Below are 23,980 nucleotides of genomic sequence, written 5' to 3' on the forward strand. Positions count from 1 at the left end.
AAGGGAAAATAGACCACCAATTTGGCTATATACACAGTGTTAAATGATTTTTATAATATTTAACATATTAACCGATACCCAATATTTAATACTTAATCTACCCCTGAAATAATGCAAATTTCTGGTGAAGCTCTCCCTTATGTGGAAGACAAGGGTTCAGGCTGTACTTGGTCCAAGTTTGGTACTTTTATCATAATTTGAACAATTATTCTCTTAACCGCTGCACTATTTTACCTAAGCTGCATGTCTTTGAACCATGGGAGGAAACTTGAGAATCTGGAAGAAACCCACAGACACGGGGAGCACATGCAAACTCCACACAGAAAGGCCCCCATTGGCCATAAGGTTTGAATTCAGAACCTTCTTGCTGCAAGGAGATTGTGATTTGTGGCAGCACGGTGGTGCAGCGATCTTTTATTTATATATCACACACAATATATTGTGCATTTTATTCCTAAAAATCTTTAGGAGTTGGTGTCGAACAGTGGGACATCGATGAGCCCCAGCGTGTAGATGAGCTGTGAACACTGGGAGTGTATTGAATGCGGATGTGAGAGTTGAGCTGCAGGGAGAAAAACAAACCGGCTGAGCTGAGTCGAGTGAGGTAAAGGGGTGAGTGACGCTGCAGTTCTCTGGATACGCACTCACTCATCTCTCTCTCTCACACACACACACACACACAGACAATAACAATGACCCGGCAGAAGGTTCAGGATTGGCCCCTCTTTGCTTGCTGCAGAAGATCGATAGTGATTAAAGTGCCAAAAGCTGAGGCTGCTCCCTAACACACACACACACGCGCTTTCTTTTGTACCTTCTAGAAAAAGGTTTATTGTAGCTGACTGATGGTAATAAATACAAAATCAAAGTCAACTAACAAAACACACACACAAATGTAATCCTGATATAAAATATGTAAAGCTTGACATGAAATTAATCTCCATTCCTTTTTTATTTCTTTAAAAAAAAAAAAGTTAATAAAATGTAGTCCAGTTAATTTTGGGGAGGCTCATGTTCAGATATTTATTTTTATTAATTCCTCAGACACAAGACCAGTTTAATGATTTTTAAATTCATCTCCAAAACTAAAATATGAAATTTGTTTCACTACATTTTTTTGTTCTGAATTCTTCTTTCAAAATTCTGTCTCAGATTTTAAAATTGGGCGGCACGGTGGTGTAGTGGTTAGTGCTGTCGCCTCACAGCAAGATGGTCCGGGTTCGAGCCCTGTGGCCGGCGAGGGCCTTTCTGTGTGGAGTTTGCATGTTCTCCCCGTGTCCGCGTGGGTTTCCTCTGGGTGCTCCGGTTTCCCCCACAGTCCAAAGACATGCAGGTTAGGTTAACTGGTGACTCTAAATTGAGCGTAGGTGTGAATGTGAGTGTGAATGGTTGTCTGTGTCTATGTGTCAGCCCTGTGATGACCTGGCGACTTGTCCAGGGTGTATCCCGCCTTTCGCCCATAGTCAGCTGGGATAGGCTCCAGCTTGCCTGCAACCCTGTAGAAGGATAAAGCGGCTAGAGATAATGAGATGAGATTTTAAAATTTACTTCAAGTTTAATTTGATTTTAAAATAAAAATAACAGATGGCATGATGAATCCTTTTCATTCACTCACTGCAGGAGTTCACCTGTACATTTATTACTGAAATGAAAGCAATTAATGATCCACGTGACAAACTGAACATGAAATGCATTGTACTGCCTAAATTTAGACATTGCATTACTTTAAAAATCAGAAAATATAGTTCTCTATTAATATGAAAGTTAAACTGAATTTTTATCCAAAATGTCTAAAAAGTAAAACTAAAACACATTTAATAAAAAGTGTGACCATTATTCAAAAACCAGCATCTTTTGCAGGCTGATTTAAAAAAAAAAAAAAAAAAAAACTATGACAACAAGAACAATCCTCTGAGGATAATTCTCAGGAACAAGTCTCATCCTCTGTGCTGTGTTTAGAGATGATGACTAGGTTCCGTGTGTGTGAGAGAAAAAAATGGTCACTGAATGTGGGAGCTTGTAGACTGAGGAGGCGTTGCTTGCTTTCATGTGCCTTGTTACCATAGTGGCTAAGCGACATGACAAAGAGCTCAGTGTGCTGCGGGGGAGATCACAAAGCTGGCCTTCTCTCTCCTCTGCATAAAAAAAAAAACCCAAACAAAAACCCAGTGACAGTGACCTGCCAACAACAGCACGCACTTCCAACCTTGAAAACTCACTGCTGTGAAAGCTTCACAGTGACCTGGGGTGGGTTTTTTGTATTCGGTCTAACACAGTCAAACGCCAGGAGCTTCTCCATGTGCAACCTGTGTTCTGAAAAGTGCTGATGCACTGAACAGGAAATAAGGAGCATCTCTGAAGTCCATGATAACACAGGGTTGGGTTTGGACCAGTTTGACTCACAGGCTCCTCCTGGTGGTCGGCTTGCTACATGAAGACGTGCTCCATGAGCTTGGCGTCGTCAAGGCCTGGGGAGAGGCGCATGACGCCGTCTTGGAGCAGCAGTGTGGAGGTGATGTCCTGTGCCAGGTGAAGGTGGTTGGTTTCCTCACAACGGGCAGCAATTTGGCTCCAGCATTCGATGCTGCACATTTCATCCTCCAGGATGGTTCTCTCGAACTCACCTGGAGGATGCATGTGAAAGAATGAAGAACTGGGACCATGCTGTTAAGCGACATTTATGTATAAACCACACCAAACTGCTGTTAAACAGTGTTGACAAACAAAAAAACCCCACACCTTTCCAGAAGTTGCTATTGGAGCTCTCAAACATTAGAATGAAAAAAAAAAAAGGTCACTCACAAATGGGTGAACAGAAATTCTTGCTGTTGTTCAACAACGAGAATGGAATTTGCAAGAAGGTGCCAAAATTGTTGCTGATTGCTAGATCAAATTTTAGTTGCTAGCGAAAGTTAAGTCACTAAATTGGGAACACTGGTCAAACATTACAGTGCTTATAAACCCCTGAGTGAGACATCACTTTCACATGCGTTCTGGTTGCACAAAAAGCAGGTGACGATAGGGATTTTTTTCTAAAGTGCCACACTGTACTGTTTATAGAGCTTTTCAAAAAGACCTTTGCAAAAAAAAAAAAAAAAAAAAAAAGATACATTAAGAAAAATCTCATGGAAATTTTGCATACAAATTTGTCATTTTGACAAGATTTTTCTTCCTTAAAAGAAATGCTGTATGTGCAATAAATCCCTTTCAAAAAAAAAAAAAAAAACACGACATTTTTGCATGCACACAAGATCATTTAACATTTTCATCGGATTTTTTTTTACCTCCTAGACAAAATGTCCTTTCAGGGGCTCCGTAACTGTTTGGTGTTAAAAGAACCCACCACACATTTCACTTTCAGTGCATACCTTTAAATTGGACCACATTCCATGGCAACAGAAGACTAAGAGGGACAATCAGTCCGAAGACCTCCATTTTTTTTTTGTTCATCACAAAAGTAGTTTCTGTGAGAACCAAGATGCTGATATGATTGACAAAGAAGTGGAATGGAAGCTCCTCATAATTGCTTTACTAGCCATTATACTTTATAACTTGGGGTTCTTGCATAGACACAGTTGATAAATGAGGCCCGAGGTTCTTGTCTGCCTTAAAGTCTGCACAATTTTTGTCTTTAAATCATGGAAAGTGAACTCAGGGACTGAAAACATTTTAAAACAAGCCAACCCAGGAGATGATTTGGAAATGCGGAAAATGCATGACTAGTACATACATGTGCTGGTCATATAATTAGAATATCATGAAAAAGTTGATTTATTTCAGTAATTCCATTCAAAAAGTGAAACTTGTACATTATATTCATTCATTACACACAGACTGATATATTTCAAATGTTTATTTCTTTTAATTTTGATGATTATAACTGACAACTAATGAAAATCCCAAATTCAGTATCTCAGAAAATTAGAATATTACTTAAGACCAATACAAAAAAAGGATTTTTAGAAATGTTGGCCAACTGAAAAGTATGAACATGAAAAGTATGAGCATGTACAGCACTCAATACTTAGTTGGGGCTCCTTTTGCCTGAATTACTGCAGCAATGCGGCATGAGTCGATCAGTCTGTGGCACTGCTCAAGTGTTATGAGAGCCCAGGTTGCTCTGATAGTGGCCTTCAGCTCTTCTGCATTGTTGGGTCTGGCGTATCGCATCTTCCTCTTCACAATACCCCATAGATTTTCTATGGGGTTAAGGTCAGGCGAGTTTGCTGGCCAATTAAGAACAGGGATACCATGGTCCTTAAACCAGGTACTGGTAGCTTTGGCACTGTGTGCAGGTGCCAAGTCCTGTTGGAAAATGAAATCTGCATCTCCATAAAGTTGGTCAGCAGCAGGAAGCATGAAGTGCTCTAAAACTTCCTGGTAGATGGCTGCGTTGACCTTGGACCTCAGAAAACACAGTGGACCAACACCAGCAGATGACATGGCACCCCAAACCATCACTGACTGTGGAAACTTTGCACTGGACCTCAAGCAACGTGGATTCTGTGCCTCTCCTCTCTTCCTCCAGACTCTGGGACCTTGATTTCCAAAGGAAATGCAAAATTTACTTTCATCAGAGAACATAACTTTGGACCACTCAGCAGCAGTCCAGTCCTTTTTGTCTTTAGCCCAGGCGAGACACTTCTGATGATGTCTCTTGTTCAAGAGTGGCTTGACACAAGGAATGCGACAGCTGAAACCCATGTCTTGCATACGTCTGTGCGTGGTGGTTCTTGAAGCACTGACTCCAGCTGCAGTCCACTCTTTGTGAATCTCCCACACATTTTTGAATGGGTTTTGTTTCACAATCCTCTCCAGGGTGTGGTTATCCCCATTGCTTGTACACTTTTTTCTACCACATCTTTTCCTTCCCTTCGCCTCTCTATTAATGTGCTTGGACACAGAGCCCTGTGAACAGCCAGCCTCTTTAGCAATGACCTTTTGTGTCTTGCCCTCCTTGTGCAAGGTGTCAATGGTCGTCTTTTGGCCAACTGCCACATCAGCAGTCTTCCCCATGATTGTGTCGCCTACAGAACGAGACTGAGAGGCTGTCCACATGGCAACGGATTCAGGTGAATCTGATAAAATTGTTTATCGTTTCGGCCTGGCGTCCATACGGCACCGGCGTTTTGGGTGCCCCAAAACGAGAACAGGTTCCAGAGTGGAAAAATCTAGCAACAGTGCCGTTGCGAAGTCGTCTGGATGAGTAGAACGGATTTGTTTATGATGACGTCACAACCACATGACTAGAACAAGCAACACTCTCGCTGTTTTGTATGAACCACTGCATTGCATTCACTTTTGTATACAGCTTTTCTTTTAAATAAACAAGTAACTGAACCATTTCTTGAATTTCTTTTTTTATTGGATAAGACTGCTTTTCAAAATGTTCACACAATATAAAAAAAAGTTATATAAATTATATAAAAATGCTTTTCAAAATGTTCACACACAATAAGAAAATTAAGTTATATAAAACTATGCACACTAATAAAACTAATTTGTACACACAGAAGGCACGATTTTCTCACGTAGTCGCAGCCATCTTCTTCTTGTTGTTGTGTGCTTGTTCCTGTGAGTGCTTCACGCCGGGTAGAAGAAGGGGTTTATGCACATGCGTCCTACTTCTTCTATTGTTCTGGTGTCTCTGATGGGACCGTCTTACAGCGCATGTAGAGGTGTGGCATGTGTATTGCATCGTTTTCAGCAAGCGTTGCGTTGCCATATGTACCTGATATTTTACTGATCTGTTGCCCATGTGGACGCGATATTTTTTTAAATAAAATCTCGTTGCCGTTGTCGTGTGGATGTAGCCCGAGAGACCATTTAAAGGCCTCTGCAGGTGTTGAGTTAATTAGCTGATTAGAGTGTGGCACCAGGTCTCTTCAATATTGAACCTTTTCACAATATTCTAGTTTTCTGAGATACTGAATTTGGGGTTTTCATTAGTTGTCAGTTATAATCATCAAAATTAAAAGAAATAAACACTTGAAATATATCAGTCTGTGTGGAATGAATGTATACATTATACAAGTTTCACTTTTTGAATGGAATTACTGAAATAAAGCAACTTTTTCATGATATTCTAATTATATGACCAGCACCTGTACATGTATACAAGTACTTGAAACAAACACACACACACACACACTAGTGGTTGGAACGCAGCCATTCTAACGTGTCAGAGTTGAGGATATTTAATAACGACTTTTTTTTTTAGAAGAAAAAAATTTCAATAATTCAAGACAATATTTGACCATCACTCATTGTAGTTAGTATTCATACTTTAAGTGGCATTCATTTTTGCTTCAAAGGTGCCAATAATTCTGAGAGCAAGGTGTTAAATGGACAATACATGTGCCTGATGCTGCATACGGGACATCGTCGACATACTGCACGCGAGTTGATTATCTCATGACTGTGTTCTAACCTTGTCTTCCTGCATGAATCTGTTCCAGCAGTTGGAAGGCCAGATCTTCCAGGTCAGAATTGAGAAGATAATGACAGATAAACCCTACGGACATCAGCGCCGGCGTGCTGTCACACAGTTGAGTGAAATCCTGCAGCAGAGCCACGCTGGGAAATCCCCTCAACACAAACATATAGTCATCTGCGAAATATACACCATTTGGAAGGAGTCTCCAGTTTAACAGTCAGATATCAAGTGGCACGTTTTCAGACAAGATTGCAGAACTTTTCATTAAATCTATCAACAAGCAGCGAAAAGTTCTTCAGCATCACAGCTAATATACATTCACCAGCCACTTTAACAGGAACTTGTTCTTGATTCTAAGATCCCTGTTCTTGGCTGCAGGAGTGGAACCCAATGTGTTCTGCTGCTGCATGCTGAGATGCTTTTCTGCTCACCACGGTTGTAAAGAGTGATGAGTTACTATATCCTTCCTGGCAAAAAAAAAAGCTCAAACCAATCTGGCCATTTTCCTCTGACCTCTCTCAACAAGGCGTTTGTTTCCGCTCACGGAACTGTCACTCACTCAATGTGTTGTTTGTAGCATAATTCTGTGTAATCTCTAGAGACTGTTGTGTGTGAAAACCCCAGGAGATCAGCAGTTTCTGAAATACTCAAACCAGTCCATCTGGCTCAAACCAACACCCATGCCACAGTGAAAAAGTCACACTGAGATCACAATTTTTCCCGTTCTGATGTTTGAAGTGAACATTAACTGAAGCTCTTGATTTGTATCTGCATGATTTGATGCATTGTGCTGCTGGCAAGGGATCGGCTGATTAGAGAACTGCATCAAACAGCAGGTGGGTGGGTGTTCCTAATAAAGTGGCCGGTGAGTGTACGTTATACAATTATTATAAACTGTAGTAGTATATTATTGGTAGAGAGACCAGAGTTTCTTCTCTAAAAAAATATTTTCCTGCAGCTACCTGGATATGAGGAGAACTTTGGGTGTGCTCGATATTAAAGATGCGGTCTGTGATTTTTAAAGTCGGGGAGTGTGTCTAGATTGTGAGTGTGTTTCTCACCGATTGTGAATTCTTTGTTGTCGTGAATGAACTCTAAAGCTGTGCCAGTGAGGCCTCGTTTGCACATGCTAAGTGCGGCTTTTCTGAGCACATGGCAGGCAGAGTAAACAATCTGAGCCAGGGCCAAGCAAGTGTCCACTCCATGTAGGTCATCATGTCCATGGCCGCAGATCAGATCACCTAATTCCTCACTGTACGTCAGCCTGTGAGCATAGCACAAGGAGAGAAGAGTTCAGCTCTTTCCAAATGGAACAATAACTTTGTCCAGGGCTGACCAGAAACCCACAAACTGTTCCATGAAATCCTGCACAATTTTACAATCGGCCTCCTAAAACACCTTCATATCATTGTTCTCTTCAAGAACAAGAGATTAAGGCATTTTCACCTGTGTTCAGACACACCAAACGTCACCAGCTCAATATAGCCATGCTGTAGAGCAAAGCGGACCCCCTCCATAGACAACTTTTCCGGCAGTGGTTCCCCAGGCGGTGCAGAGGTCATCAAGAACTGGAAGAAGAGCAGCAGAGGAGGAACCGCTCCCTCATACACTGTGATCGCTTAGGAAAGAAAGCAATAATCACCAAACTACAGTTCCACGTTGTAGCAGGAGAACATGATGGAACATATGTACCTTTGAATTTCTCCATGACGTTAATGTTTCTCAGAATTCCATGAGGAGACATGGCAGCATGAAAAGCAGCGTTCTCATAGTCACCCACTTCAAACAGCTCGACAAACCTGTGGATGATGGAAATGCAGCAGAGCTTTACTGTATGGAGTTGGTGAATACACAAACACCGTTGACCTGGTGGTTGAAGCTCTGTGCCATTTTCTGGGAGGTTGTGAACCTCAGTTTTGGGAAAAACAATATAAGCACGAAACTCATGAACTAGAAAGATCTTGTTAAGTACTTTGCCTGTTTTCCATCCCGTAACGGTACCAGTGAAAGATGCAGAAGCGTCAATGGCAAATGAACCATTTGCTAGCATGAAGCCACCAAGCAAATGGAGCTTTTTGGGCACTGTGCTATATTTAAAGGAAATTTCCTCAGATAGTATTGAAGATTGCTGCATCTTATCTTTTTTTTTCCCTTTCAAAATGGTGATCATCTGATTTGATTCGAGACTATTGGCAAACAAACCAACCAGAAATATTGGAAAACCAAGTATGAGATTTTATTTTATATATATGTTAAGAATGGCAAATCAGGAAGTAATGTGGCTCGACCTGGTTATCGAACAAAGAATAATGTAGGCTACAATTGTTGATATGGTGATACTTTCTGGAAGGATATGTTTACTGAACGAGTCTCCAGTGTCAGAGCTTTATAACCAAGTTTTTTTTTTTTTTCACCAAGGGATATTCTTTAGGTTAAGGGTTTTTTGGTCACATGACAATCTTCTCCTCAAGCCATTGTGAACAAATGAGTTTATTGCTGCTATGACATCAGTGATAACAGGAAAAAACAAAAACTTGTTTTTCTAGAACAGTCATTCAATGTAACTACAAATAGATAAAAAGTATGTGGCATTCTTTAAGTAGTAAGATGTATTAATAAAGTGGTGTGATATACTGTAAGAGTAATAAAACACTTCAGGATGTGCCATTATCGGAAAATAGTCAACTTCAGGGTAGCAACAATGACTCTGCTTCATCAAACCACCCAATCATTGATTGTTTTCCTATAACAGTATGACACAGTGTTTTATTCCTTAGAGAGCAATAAAGATGACTTGGTTTAGGTGCTGAATCAAAACCAGCACTACATTATCAATAATTAATCCAAATCAATAAATATTGTAGCTTTTATCAACAAATGATAAACAAACAAGACAAAATGTTTCTCTTTTTTACGATTATTAATCAGAAACCTCTCAACATAAGCTGCCAGACGTTTAGATTCATTGATTTTGCCTGGGTCATCCTCTTCTGAACCATCAGTGTGGGAGCCAGTGCAGTCATCTTCACATACTAGAACAAAAGAAACCAATCAGAACAAGACAAATACAGAGCAATGTGTCTATGGTCTGTTACTTGCTTGAAACATGGCTGATATGGAACCTTTAATTTCTGACACATGCTTCAACTCCGAAGACAGGTGCTCGAGTAAAGGGGTGTGGCTTCCTGATTTTTCCCAATGGCTGAGAGCATCTTTCAAATAAGTCAACTGCTTAGACCTAGTGTAAAAGACCAGTTAATTGTACAGTACACAAGTGTAATCAGTGGACTACTCAAATTTCAATGTAATCAACACTTCCAAGCTCTATTTTTGTTTCCAAGGTCTACGTAGTGACTATAACTCTATCTTGCAAAACCAAAGTGTTTTAGGTTTAGTTTTGTACATGCCCATTCTAGGACTTAAAGTGTTGTCTTGTATGCTCTTGGGATAGATCAAGTGTCATACTTGGAACTCCTAAAAGGAAAAAAAACATTCCTGACACTTTAAGGAGTTTCTCCTCAGAGGATCAGACTGAAAAAACCCTTTCAAGGGTTTAGTGAGGTTCTCACCGCAGCAGCAGTTTGTTGTTCTCTACAATAAGTTCATCTCTTCGGTTCAATATGGCTTTCATTTTCATATCTAGGTCGGTTTTGATCTGCACTGGGACATACTGGCTCTTTTTCTTATTCAAAAGTTCATTTCGCTTCTGCTCCAAATGCTCCAGATGTTTATTCAGGGATTCTGGATTTAACGACTTGCTCAGAGTAAGATCTGCAGATGGAGAAACATCAGGAATATTTTAACACCGAATCACGCCACGGCCACAGTTGAGACTTTTTAAAAATGAAACGCATGTGGCAATGTCGAAGTACCTGGTATCTGACCAATGGGAACTGTGGCCTCGAATGTTTCCAGCTGTTGGGAATCTTGTCTATTTTTGCACTCTTGAAACCTTTTTATCTCCGTTTGTAAGTCAGCAGTGTTTCGCTCTAAGGTTGCAATCCTGAAAGAATGAAAATCAAGGACTGCTGTGGATTAAAACAACAACAAACTCAATCCAATCACATCCAATCCCAAATGAATTCTGACCAATCCAATCTGCTCCTGAAGAAATTGATTGATCCAGGCTGCTACCCAAGGAATTCTCTCTTCCGAATGAATTCAGAATAATCTTGCTCACTCCTGAAACAACCAATCCTGCCCTTTCCCAAAGGAATTCTAACCAATCCTACCTACCCTGAAGCAATTCTGACTTCTGAAAGCTTTATGACCAGTCCCACTCACACCTCAAGGAATTCTGACCAATCCTACCTGCTCTTGAAGGAATTCTGACCAATCCAGCTTGCTAAGAAGCAATTCTGTGTTCCAAAGGATTTCTGACCCATCCTATCTCACACCTAAAGAAATAGTAAGCAATCCCACCCATTCTTTTAAGAATTCTGACCAATCCAGCTTGCCAAGAAGCAATTCTCTTTTCAGGAGGATTTCTGACCAATCCCACTCACTCCCAAAAGAATTCTTACCAATCCTGTCCAGTCAGTGTTCTGACCAGTCCTGCTCAATCCTGAAGAAAGTCTCACTTACACTGTAAACCCACAACCAAAGTAATTCTGACCAATCCCATCCACTCCTGGTGCAATTTTGACCAGCATACTCAAGGGAATTCTGCCTGCTCTCAGAGGAATTCCAACCATTTCCATCTGTTTCTGAAGCAAATCTATCCAATCCCACCCAGACCTCAGGCCAATTATGACTAATCCTACCTACGTTGAAAGGAATTCTGACCAATTCCACCCACTCTTGATGGAATTCTGACCAACCTCGCCTGCTTGTAAAGAAATGCTGACCAATTCCATCCCTGACCTTCCATTCATTGCATTGTAGGCTGCATGTCCAACCCTTGAATTTGTTTGATCAGAGTCCTGATGGACACCTCTGGCGAGCTATCTCTGATAAAGCTCTGTGGAAAACGAAAGCGTTTTACCTCTCCTGTAGCTGAGCAGCTCTTCTCTGATAGTACATTAAGGAGGTGGGTTGAGCCAACATGGCCTTCAGTTTTCTCTGAGCAAGCTGGGCCTGATGTTGATCATTTTTCACTGAGGCAATTAAGTCATCATATTCCTTCTTGATGGCCGTGAGAATCGGTTTGTAAGCTGTAGCATAGTCGATTATCTAACAAGTGGACATCAACAAAATGTAGGCTAGTAATTTTGACTGTGTTGCAGAAACCTTGTATATTCAAAAATGACTAAGAGAAAAAAAAGTTAAAGGGCCAATGAAATGTTGCATAGTGTTTTAAACCATTTTATACTTACAGAAATTATGACTTACAAAATGATGTAAAAAGGAATTACTGCTTATGATTAAATAAAGAGATTAATGTGTTCATTTCTTCTTGCTTTCCATAATCTTAAGTCAACTACATGTCTTGTAATACATAATACAAAAAAAAAAAAACTATTTCTATAATATGTAATATATGCAAACATACAAGTTGTCAATAGTTTCCCAAATATACATTGTTTTTAAATGCACTGTAAAATAATAATGCATGTGCTTTGACACTTGACTCTTGTTTGTATTCCCCCATATAAAGGTCAGATATATGGTAGACTAGACATAAGTACAGTATTTGAACTCAATCTTTGCCCATACATGAAACATCTATATATTAAAGAAAAAAATATATACATGTACTGTATGGTGCGATATTACCGCCACCAACCTTGTTGGAGGAGGTTATGTTTTCGCCAGTGTCCCCCCCACATAATTTAAAGTAGTGAACAGATTTTTATGAAATTTTAAGGAAAGATGAGCCAAGCAACAATTGAGTAGATTTCGATGCAAATCTGAATATGCATGTGGATCCAGGATCCAAATACAACCCCAATTCCAAAAAAGTTGGGACAACGTACAAATTGTAAAAACGGAATGCAATGATGTGGAAACTTCAAAATTCCATATTTTATTCAGAACAGAACATAGATGACATATCAAATGTTTAAACTGAGAAAATGTATCATTTAAAGAGAAAAATTAGGTGATTTTAAATTTCATGACAACACATCTCAAAAAAGTTGGGACAAGGCCATGTTTACGTCTGGGGACTGAGGAGACAAGTTGCTCAAGTTTAGGGATAGGAATGTTAACCCATTCTTGTCTAATGTAGGATTCTAGTTGCTCAACTGTCTTAGGTCTTTTTTGTCGTATCTTCCGTTTTATGATGCGCCAAAGGTTTTCTATGGGTGAAAGATCTGGACTGCAGGCTGGCCAGTTCAGTACCCGGACCCTTCTTCTACGCAGCCATGATGCTGTAATTGATGCAGTATGTGGTTTGGCATTGTCATGTTGGAAAATGCAAGGTCTTCCCTGAAAGAGACGTCGTCTGGATGGGAACATATGTTGCTCTAGAACCTGGATATACCTTTCAGCATTGATGGTGTCTTTCCAGATGTGTAAGCTGCCCATGCCACGCGCACTAATGCAACCCCATACCATCAGAGATGCAGGCTTCTGAACTGAGCGCTGATAACTTGGGTCGTCCTTCTCCTCTTTAGTCCAAATGACACGGCGTCCCTGATTTCCATAAAGAACTTCAAATTTTGATTCGTCTGACCACAGAACAGTTTTCCACTTTGCCACAGTCCATTTTAAATGAACCTTGGCCCAGAGAAGACGTCTGAGCTTCTGGATCACATTTAGATACGGTTTCTTCTTTGAACTATAGGAGTTTTAGCTGGCAACAGTGGATGGCACGGTGAATTGTGTTCACAGATAATGTTCTCTGGAAATATTCCTGAGCCCATTTTGTGATTTCCAATACAGAAGCATGCCTGTATGTGATGCAGTGCCGTCTAAGGGCCCGAAGATCACGGGCACCCAGTATGGTTTTCCGGCCTTGACCCTTACGCACAGAGATTCTTCCAGATTCTCTGAATCTTTTGATGAGATTATGCACTGTAGATGATATGTTCAAACTCTTTGCAATTTTACACTGTCGAACTCCTTTCTGATATTGCTCCACTATTTGCCAGCACAGAATTAGGGGGATTGGTGATCCTCTTCCCATCTTTACTTCTGAGAGCCGCTGCCACTCCAAGATGCTCTTTTTATACCCAGTCATGTTAATGACCTATTGTCAATTGACCTAATGAGTTGCAATTTGGTCCTCCAGCTGTTCCTTTTTTGTACCTTTAACTTTTCCAGCCTCTTATTGCCCCTGTCCCAACTTTTTTGAGATGTGTTGCTGTCATGACATTTCAAATGAGCCAATATTTGGCATGAAATTTCAAAATGTCTCACTTTCGACATTTGATATGTTGTCTATGTTCTATTGTGAATACAATATCAGTTTTTGAGATTTTAAAATTATTGCATTCCATTTTTATTTACAATTTGTACTTTGTCCCAACTTTTTTGGAATCGGGGTTGTATGTATCCAGATCAAGTTGTTTTTTTTCCCCCCTGGCTGTTCTCAACATAACTCAAAAAGTAGTGAATGGATTTGGATGAAATTTGTTGGACAGCTTTAGTATTATCCTAGATTCAAGTGACTTAATTTTGATGTTGATCATATGTAGCGTGACTGAGATGTGTGCCCTACCAAGCGCGAGTCTAGAGAAATATTACGTCTAATATAAATATACAAATATTTGTACCATTGTTTCTCTTAGGCCTACATTCAGAACTATCCATCCATTATCCGTAGCCACTTATCCTGTCCTACAGGGTCACAGGCAAGCTGGAGCCTATCCCAGCTAGCTATAGGCAAGAGGCACCCTGCCCTGGACAAGTCGCTAGGTCATCACAGGGCTGACACAGACAACCATTCACAGATACGGTCAATTTAGAGCTACCAATTAACCTAACCTGCATGTCTTTGGAATGTGGGGGAAACCAGAGCACCCGGAGGAAACCCGGACACAGGGAGAACATGCAAACTCCGCACAGAAAGGCCCTCGTTGGCCACTGGGCTCGAACCCAGAACCTTCTTGCTGTGAGGCGACAGTGCTAACCACTACACCACCATGCCACCCATATTCAGAACTAGTATGGCAAAATACCAAAAAGAAACCGGTGAATGACAAGTTACAATATTTTGGAATATTTGCAAAATGAATCATTGATGGAGGATTAATAATTTCAGTATTGTATTGTTAGTGTAATAATACAGGTGATTAAATTTTTAAAATATGCCTAAATAATTAATGACCCAGTATTTAATGCAGTCATTGGATGATCAAGTCCAGCATATTTAATTTCCTTGATCAAAATTACTTTGTAAATCTGATATATATTTTTATAATGCTTAATGTAATTCATGTACCTTATCGAAAGCTGTGCTGTAAATGATAAATCTCTGCTCATCAGGTCCTTCATCAGAAGAGCAGAACTGCTCTTTTTCATCCTTTATGAACTCTTTTAGTGATTCCATAAAACTCCTGTCACTAGCAGATTCAAATAGAGGCGCAGTTTGTCCTTTAAACTCCATGAATGTCTTCTGTTTATTTTTTTCCTGTAAGTTTTGTGAAGTTGCAGTATACCATCTATACAAAGTTGAAATTTCTACTGATGTATTTAAAGGAATGTCTGGTTGCTATGCAAGCGAGTGGGTTTATGGGAAATGCAGTTTTACTTCCATTAACAACCAAGTCTCGTTTGATTCCATGAATTCCGAGTCGACTCTGATTCAAATTCATGGGTTTGAACAGGAATCGATGGAGTCTGTTCAAAGAGTCGGCTCAAAACCATATTTTTCCTCCCCTCCGATTACAGGAAAGATAAACTTGTGAAATAAAAAAATGCAAAGTGCGTTAAATACACAGCACACTTGTCTCCTCATTGTGTTATTCACCGTAAATTAAAAAAAAAAATACATACATGTTATTTATCAGCTGGGAGGTCCGTATAGTGAAATACCGTGACCGAGGCCGAGGTCACAGTATTTCACCATACTAACCGACCTTAAGCTGGTAAATAATACATTTATTTTTTTCTTTACCAAATTCTAACAGAAAGTGAGAGCGCCCAAAAGGGAAAACCGAGCCGAGCCGCTATTTTGAATCCTAATTCACGGCTGTAATGCAAATGGCTTCCTCCTCGGTATACAAGTGCACTTCCATAGCAGGAAAAAAAAAAAAAAGCTACATTTTGCCACCTATGTAGTCCCCTAATTATAAAAACTGAGTCATTCAGGATTCAACCATGTTTTTTGCTCGGTGTTAGCAAGTTAGAGGTTTTTAGCTTTCTCCTGAAATGTTTTCTTTTATTTCTTCTTCCTCAGGGTAGTAAAACTCACTTTCGCTGTGAACACTGTCCTTATCGCTATCCATGCTGTAAAATTAATGCCATTTTGAATCCTAATTCATGGCTGTAATGCAAATGGCTTCCTCCTCGGTATACAAGTGCACTTCCATGGCAGGAAAAAAAACCCCTACATTTTGCCACCTATGTAGTCCCCTATTTATGCAAAATTGAGTCATTCAGGATTCAGCCATGTTTTTGCTCAGCGTTAGCAAGTTAGAGGTTTTAGCTTTCTCCTGAAATGTTTTCTTTTATTTCTTCTTCCTCAGGGTAGTAAAACTCGCTTTTGCTGTGAACACTGTCGTTATCGCTATCCATGCTGTAAAATTAATGCTATTTTCCTGAGAAGTGCTGGCAAAAAATAAGATTTTTGATAATCTTATAAAAAAAAAGTTGACAAAAAATTCTACTATGTTTGTTGTTGTGAACGAACAAGTCGCCAGAGGTACCTGCTCGCCAGCCAATCAGAGCGCAGGATTTGATGAAAACCGCACCACAATTTATTATTATTATTATTTTTTACTGTAGGTCAGTTTTTCACTGTACTTGATATTTTACATTTTTTAAATTCACAGAAAATCCCCAGAGTGCTTGTGTGATGTAGAGAATGCCATTTCTCAGACATTTATGGGGAAATATCTCGTTTACCAGTTCATGGAATCAGAGAATCGCTTGACGAATCGATTCTCTGATGCCCTGCACTGATAAACGATAATACCGTTGAGTCGATTCCACAAACTGATGTCCCCAAAATGTGACCGACTCACTACCCTAGCTGGTTTCTACGAAATATTAAATAAATATATATATACACACACACACACACATTTTTAAATATTTGAATTGATCTCAAAAACACGTCAACTTAAACATTCAATTCAAATATTTTGTGACGAACAAATTATTTTTGAGCAGGCACCTTCATGGCCTCCTAGCCCCTGCAAGCGGCTCGAAAAAACCCCGTGGCGCGCTCTGAAAGCCCTCTTCTCATGATCCGCCATTAGCAGGAGGCTTGTGGTGAGTTGAGCTCCGGGTTTAGGTTTCAAAAAACGAGTTGAAAATGTACACAAAGTCATACAGCGATTGATTTATGATACTGAATAAACTTTTTGGCGTGTTTTGTGTGCAGGTGGATTAAACGGCAAAATGCAGATTTTTGTAAAAACCCTTACGGGGAAGACTATAACCCTTGAGGTGGGTAGAGGAGCTACATTAGCTCACACGGCGAGCTAGTTTTCATCTCCAGGACTGACTTTGCTCTCATTTTAAACAAAATAAAAGTAGATGTCCTTAACATGTAACCTTTTGTATGTTTGTCAGGAAGAACAGAAGTCATAACTAGCCTTAAATTGATGCTAAACCGGCTAGCTGTGTTGTAGCACGTGTAAACAGGGCTGTTCAGCATGTCTGAGATTCTTGCTAGCAAATGGAGCGGTTTTATTCTGGAGTCACATTTTTGGCTTAGGATTATAAACATGTCCGAGAATTAAGCTTTTTTTCTCTGCTTCATTAGTTAGTACATGATCGAGAAAGCTTGAAGCCAAGCACAGCTAGCCATCATGTTTATACACTGATCACTGAGAATTTCTCCTCAGTGCATAAATCCTGATTTCCCCTCTTCTTTAATTACAGGTTGAGCCTTCAGATACGATTGAAAATGTCAAGGCCAAAATCCAAGACAAAGAAGGTAATGCATACACAGGACTACCGCTGCTTGATATTGTGACAGCCTTAAGCAGTCATCTCTATTTTGATTTTTCTTTAAAACTACTTTACGGATTTTGGAAGCATCCTTAGATATTTACTTCGGAGTCTTTAAAAGTTGTAAGAGACTGTTACAATACAGAGGGTTTTGTTTTTTTAAAAAAGTAAATATCCCAGAAGCTACAGTCTAGGCAAATGAAACTGAACAGGCTTAATGTTGAACAACGAGATTTATTCCTCAATTTGAATGAGAAATTCAAAAAGGTGTGTGTATTCTATGAAAACATGTGAAATCATTCAATATGCGTGCTGCCCGAGATGGGGATGGACACACACAGCCTTCCTCTTTGAACTTTGTGCCATGTCCAAATCTGCATTGCAGTTTTTTTTTTTTTTTTAGAGAATGGTCAAATGCATGCTGCACTGTCTTGTTCAACTGTGTTTGAGCGTACTTGCACAAAATGCCTTCTCTTTTCCAGTGAATGGCATTTCTGTACCTAAAAATATGTTTAACACTTTATAAAATTGACCTGTTTCCATACATGCTGTTAAAATGGTCAATTGAACGAGAATTGGCAAAGTTAGATTGTGATTTTTTTTGAGAAACACTCTGTATTTCACCTTTCTTTTCAGTGTTCATACTTGCAGTATAAAAATATCAAGCTCCCCCCAAGGTATATTACATTAACATTTAACAGGCGCTCTTATTTTTCAGTTCAGTTGGTCGGGTTCAATGCCCGAACTGATAATCACATCAGTTTTTCTTTGGTTAATCAGACAAGGTTTGCCACCACTCTTGCCGGATAGGTGCCTTGCTCAAGGGCACTTAAGCCAGTCCTGCTGGTCCGGGGAATCGAACCAGCAACCTTTTGGTTCCAAAGCTGTTTCTCCAACTGTTCGGCCATAGCTTCCCCAAAACTCTTAATTTTTAATATCTATATACATATTGGTTATCACAACAGAGAATAACAGTTCTCTGTTGTGATAACCAATATGTATATAGATATTAAATATTATTAAAGATTTTTTGGGCTTTTTTCACCTTTATTGGATAGGATAGTGTAGAGACAGGAAATGAGCGGGATCGGGAAATGACCTCGGGTCGGAATCAAACCCGGGTCCCCAGGTTTATGGTATGGCGCCTTATCCACCTGAGCCATGACGCCCCCATACAAAATTACATTTACTGGCATTTAGCAGATGCTCTGGTCCAGAGAGACGTACAGCATACCCAGAACATCTTGAGTGGGGTTAGGTGCCTTGCTCAAGGGCACTTCAGCCATTCCTGCTGGTCCAGGGCATTGAACCTGTGACCTTTTGGTCCCAAAACTGCTTCTCTAACTATTAGGCCATGGCTTCCTACTTTTTTTTTAAGAAGTAATTATAGCTATTGTGCATCATAGAACAGTTTCATCACACATTTAACGCATGTCCCACCTGTAACTGTTGCTTGTTTTGCTTTATTGAAGGTGCAGCAGTCTTAATGATTCCCCTCCCCTTTCCTGTTTAAATCCAGGCATCCCTCCTGACCAACAGAGGTTGATCTTTGCTGGGAAGCAGCTGGAGGATGGACGCACCTTGTCTGATTACAATATCCAGAAGGTGAGCAGCAGCATCTATAACACAGGTTCCCACACGTCAGTCCTCAAGAAGGAGAAAACAACCATGGACACCCCCACGTTTTAGTCTTTTCCCTGATCTAACACACCCACCCACTTGAGCTCAGGATTGGCTGTGAATTAGCTGATGAGTTAGATCAGGTGTGTTGAGAGCGGGAAACTATAATATACAGGACCAGGGTTGGGAGCCTGTTACAAAACAATGAACATAATCGTAATTTAACCAAGTGTTTGGTTTATTATTTAATAGTGTACATTAACATTATTTCAGCTGCAGAGTCTTCAACACACCGCTAAGTGGACAGATTGATAGATTTTGTTTGAGTTTTGGACTAAAGCCTGTTCATACAAGCAGAGACCAACCTGAATTGATTTGATTTCAAAATGCAACAATTTTATTGCCATTTTAATGTATTTGAATATAGCTTCCTGAAATGGGCGTTTTGCTTAAAACAGGTGAACCGTACATTTCTCTGTCAGCTTCTGTTACTAATAGACCGTGTCGTAGACTTGTCATTTTATTGGTGTTAATAGATTTTGCTCCTTTTTCTTTTACAAACTTCAGTCGTGTCTCCTCATTCTGTCCTGTGCAGTTCGTTAGAATTTTAGAAATAAAGATCATGAACTAATTTATCTTGGTAATGAAATTGGTGTCTCCAGGTTCATGGAATTGTTCATCAGAAAAAAAATTCCTACACTCTGACTCTTTCCAGACTGTTACTCGCTAATAGTTTGGTGAAAGTGTAAATATATAGAGGATATTACACGGTTGCGCCAAGATATGAAGTATATTTTCGAGTGATGAATGTATATATTTTTCAGCACGAGAAGATAAGCTTCATATTTTCACTCAACCGTGTTGTTTTTTTATATTATATGGACACATCCACACACAAAAAAAGCAAGTTATTCAAAAGAATTCTAATTTTGAACCGCTTTGCCATTTTGACAACGTGCGTCTAATCAGCGGGAAAACACTTGGAGTGACATCTCGGAATGAAATATTGAGAATGATGTCCCTCAGGTCTGCAATATATTTCATCTGAAAAACAAGTTTTTCAACACACAGAGAAACTTCCTATCTTCAAGCCAATGTGCAATTTTCTTATTATATAGCCACATTCACAAACGAAGTACCCAAATTTATCAAAGTAATTCATCTATTTCCTCATGAGTGACAGAAATTTGTCATGGTTTTGGTTCTCCATGTCGCAGATGTAGCTCTTGTGAAAAATACAAGCGGTGTATTTCCCAGTAAAGCACTTGTCTATGTAGTGTAGATTAATACAGTTGATTGCCATGGGGGAACAAAATCATTGATAGTCAGCTACTCTTAGTCAGTTTGTAATTTTTTTTTTGTGTATATAAAGATATTTATCACAATAGCCTCAGTATCTCATGTGTAGTCTAACATCTAATTTAATCACAATATCAGTCATATCACTGAGACCTAGTCCAGACAACGAAATAAAAACCCCAAAACAAATCCATATCGAGCTTTTCACTGTCACTCCTTTTAATCCGCATGATGATTGAATATCTGTAGAAAGACTAACAATTCCTTCAACATTCTCTCTGCTCCAGGAGTCCACCCTGCACCTGGTGCTGAGGCTGCGTGGTGGTGCAAAGAAGAGGAAGAAGAAGTCTTACACCACTCCCAAGAAGAACAAGCACAAGAGAAAGAAGGTTAAACTCGCTGTGCTCAAGTACTACAAGGTGAGAAATGAGAACATGCCTGTTTTCTAGATTAGTTTAAAGACCAGCCCAGACTGACAGTTTTTCTCGTTCCGTTAGGTCGATGAGAACGGAAAGATCCACCGTCTGCGTCGTGAGTGCCCGGCTGATGAGTGCGGCGCTGGCGTGTTCATGGCTAGCCACTTCGACAGGCACTACTGCGGGAAGTGCTGTCTCACCTACTGCTTCAACAAGCCGGAGGACAAGTGAACGGATGTACAGTAGTCAATAAAATGTTTCCACCACCCAGACGTGACACTCTGGTCTTCAGTTATTTCACCTTGTTTCCTGTTGAGTGAAAAGAACGTGGGTGCTGATCGAATGTCAAATGTTTAACAAAACGGCTTTTGCTAAAACCGAATGAAAACTTGAGACATTTTTACAAAAACAGACCAGCAAGGGTGAGAAGGAAGTACAGACTTGGGTAATAAAATGTAAACCATGTGGGAAAATCTTAAACCCAGGGATGTAAAATATGGATTGATGAGTAGGCAGATGGAGGTATCCAGGAATGGAGAAATTGGATAATTTTGGGCTGGTACAGGGATAAACAAGATACTAGATGGGATTTGGGGGAAGGATGAGAGCAGGCATGTGAAAAGCAAGTTAAATGATGTGAGATGGGTATGATTTATAGCATGTAATTATTTGACAATGGTGCAGTAAAATTACTAGTCATGTATCTCAGGTACCTGGGGATGGTGTTTTTGGAGTCTAGTGGAGTTGGCTGATGATTAGATTTTTATCTGCCTCTATCACAACATCACAAGCATGCTTATTGGCAAAGTTTGACACAAGGAGTCTGGTTCTGGCAGTTGGTCTCTATGCAGAAAAGGAAGGAGGAAAAAATATAGATAATATACAGTATAAATATGCAATCTACAATAATTTGTATACATAATATACAATACCTTTATTATAAACAATGGTATCTGTATTATACAATCTTACCGTATAAATCGATGTAGATGCGCCAACCTGTGTTACATAAGGTTGGAGCACCAAATGATTAAAAACGCTGCAGTAAAACAGATTTAGATCAGTCATATCTTTGAACATGATTCGTCTGTCTTGAACCATGTTTGAATATCGTTTTAAAAATGGTGACGTTTGTGCTTTATCTGATATAAACGGGAAATAATTTCTTTCGATCTGCTGCTCCGATTGAATGTTCCGTATGGATGCGGGTGCGCTTGAACGCAGCACGAAGAGACCATCGGCGCCCAGAAATAGGCTTTACCGTATAAAGCGATGTAGACGTGCAAACGATTTTTAAGCGCAGATAGCGTCATCGCAGTGATCTCTCTCTCTCACACAGACCGTATATATCCGTGCGTGTGTATATAAAACTCGCTGTCTGTGGCGGTGAAGAGATCACGTGGCCTTCAGAACAGTATGACGCAACAAGTTCCAAAAAGAGCCCCAGTCAGAACACCACGATGCCATTCAGTTTAAAAAAAAAACAACAACATTCAGTTAACTTCTCAGTAACAAGCTGTTTATTGGAGGTGTCAAGGCGAAAGAAACAGCTAAAAAAAATGGATTTATACAAGTGTTTAGCAGATCATGTGAGTGCAACTGAAGCCAGGTCTCCTGAAGCTACTGAGGAGCATCGTAGGGCACCTGGATGTCAGATCCTCAAGGTCGTAGGTAATCTGTCCCATGAGTGCGTCTCAGTCCTTGTGCAAACATGCATTATTCGATGTTCGATAATTCTCTTCATTTTTCAGGACAAACATTTTCCAGTCACAGTGTGGCAGCCAGGTTCGAACAAATCCCTTTGGGGTTTACTACACCTCACTGTGAGGTGACAGTGCTAATCACTGCAACACCATGCCGCCCTATTACTACTACTACACCTGGTGTAGTAGTAGTAATAGGGCGGCATGGCGTTGCAGTGATTAGCACTGTCACCTCACAGCAAGAAGGTCCTGGGTTCGAGCCCAGCAGCCAGCGAGGGCCTTTCTGTGTGGAGTTTGCATGTTCTCCCCGGGTGCTCCGGTTTCCCCCACAGTCCAAAGACATGCAGGTTAGGCTAATTGGTGGCTCTAAATTGACCGAAAGTGTGAATGGTTGGTTGTGTCTCTATGTGTGTGTCAGCCCTGCGATGACCTGGCGACTTGTCCAGGGTGTACTCTGCCTCTCACCCATGGTAAGCTGGGATAGGCTCCAGCTTGCCCCCTGTGACCCCGCACGGGATAAGCGGTTACAGATCAAACAAACAAATTGACCATAGGTGTGAATGTGAGTGTGAATGGTTGTGTCTATGTGTCAGCCCTGTGATGACCTGGTGACTTGTCCAGGGTGTACCCCGCCTTTCGCCCGTAGTCAGCTGGGATAGGCTCCAGCTTGCCTGCGACCCTGTAGAACAGGATAAGCGGCTACAGATAATGGATGGAATAATAATAATAATAATCAGCATCCAAGCTCCATGTCTAGTACTGTACAGTCTGACAAAGAAATGCTGTCAAGCAAAGAATTGTTGACGACCCTTTGCCTTCAAAAATAGTTGTCTCAGTCCACTTTGTGCAGTTTGATCCGGAAATTAATTAGCTGTAAGTTTTATTGAGTATCTTGGGCCCTGTTTACACTTGGTTTTAAAATGTGTCACGAGCGATTGAGTCACAAGTGGACAGCCGAGACACCAGCGTTTACACCTGTCTATCATGCGTCTCCAAGGTGTCCAATTGACCACTTGTGTTCACATTTGGTTAGGGCCTATGTCACTTCTGCTGTAAGGTCAACAGGTCCTTAACACAATGATGCTAAAAACATTAAACTTGCAAATGAATGTTGTCAAGACCACGACCAAAGTGTATCGAGACCAAGTCATGACCAAGACCAGAGTACATCGAGATCAAGACCAAAACTTTGAGGGGTTGAGATCAAGTCATGACCAGAACCAGACCAGTGGGTATGATGTAAAGGGGGGTGGGGGTGACAGCCATGAATAGGAAGAAAATTTTCAAATTAGCAATGAGTCACATTATTGGTTGCATTTGAAGCAGGAAATTTTACATCCAATCACAGTAACGATGTTAACGAATCAATCAGACAATGCATAGACAATTTAGTGAAATCCTCACAGTTGTGGTCTTGACCAGTCTTGAAATAAAATCCTGAGCCCTCCATGTCTGAGACCGAGACAAGACTGAGTAACAATGCGATCGATTTTAAGATGAGA

General features: G+C 40.3%; 2 protein-coding genes across 2 annotated transcripts; one reads left to right on the forward strand and one right to left on the reverse strand.

Moving 5' to 3' along the window:
- Positions 1-2,427: 2,427 nt before the first annotated feature.
- LOC132882857 (clathrin heavy chain linker domain-containing protein 1-like) lies at positions 2,428-14,927 on the reverse strand. Its single transcript, XM_060915964.1, is given in 10 exon segments — positions 2,428-2,624; positions 6,431-6,610; positions 7,498-7,700; positions 7,883-8,054; positions 8,129-8,235; positions 9,369-9,674; positions 10,006-10,207; positions 10,309-10,439; positions 11,421-11,608; positions 14,763-14,927. Coding segments are annotated over 10 exon segments (1,851 nt in total).
- A 1,780-nt stretch (positions 14,928-16,707) lies between these two features.
- On the forward strand, positions 16,708-21,047 carry rps27a (ribosomal protein S27a). The gene is made up of 6 exons (XM_060917156.1): positions 16,708-16,756; positions 16,869-16,933; positions 17,372-17,426; positions 18,960-19,045; positions 20,647-20,778; positions 20,857-21,047. Exons 2-6 carry the CDS (start codon positions 16,886-16,888, stop codon positions 21,004-21,006), a joined length of 471 nt encoding a protein of 156 aa, XP_060773139.1. The 5' UTR covers positions 16,708-16,756; positions 16,869-16,885; the 3' UTR covers positions 21,007-21,047.
- Positions 21,048-23,980: the final 2,933 nt, after the last annotated feature.

Source organism: Neoarius graeffei, chromosome 3, assembly GCF_027579695.1.
Source record: "Neoarius graeffei isolate fNeoGra1 chromosome 3, fNeoGra1.pri, whole genome shotgun sequence".
Taxonomy (NCBI): Eukaryota; Metazoa; Chordata; class Actinopteri; order Siluriformes; family Ariidae; genus Neoarius; species Neoarius graeffei.

Coding starts and splice junctions, on each gene's coding strand:
- rps27a (XM_060917156.1), top strand. CDS start 16,886: ATGCAGATTTTTGTAAAAACCCTTACGGGGAAGACTATAACCCTTGAG. Junction 16,934..17,371: donor GGAAGACTATAACCCTTGAG/GTGGGTAGAGGA, acceptor CTTTAATTACAG/GTTGAGCCTTCAGATACGAT. Junction 20,779..20,856: donor CTGTGCTCAAGTACTACAAG/GTGAGAAATGAG, acceptor TCGTTCCGTTAG/GTCGATGAGAACGGAAAGAT.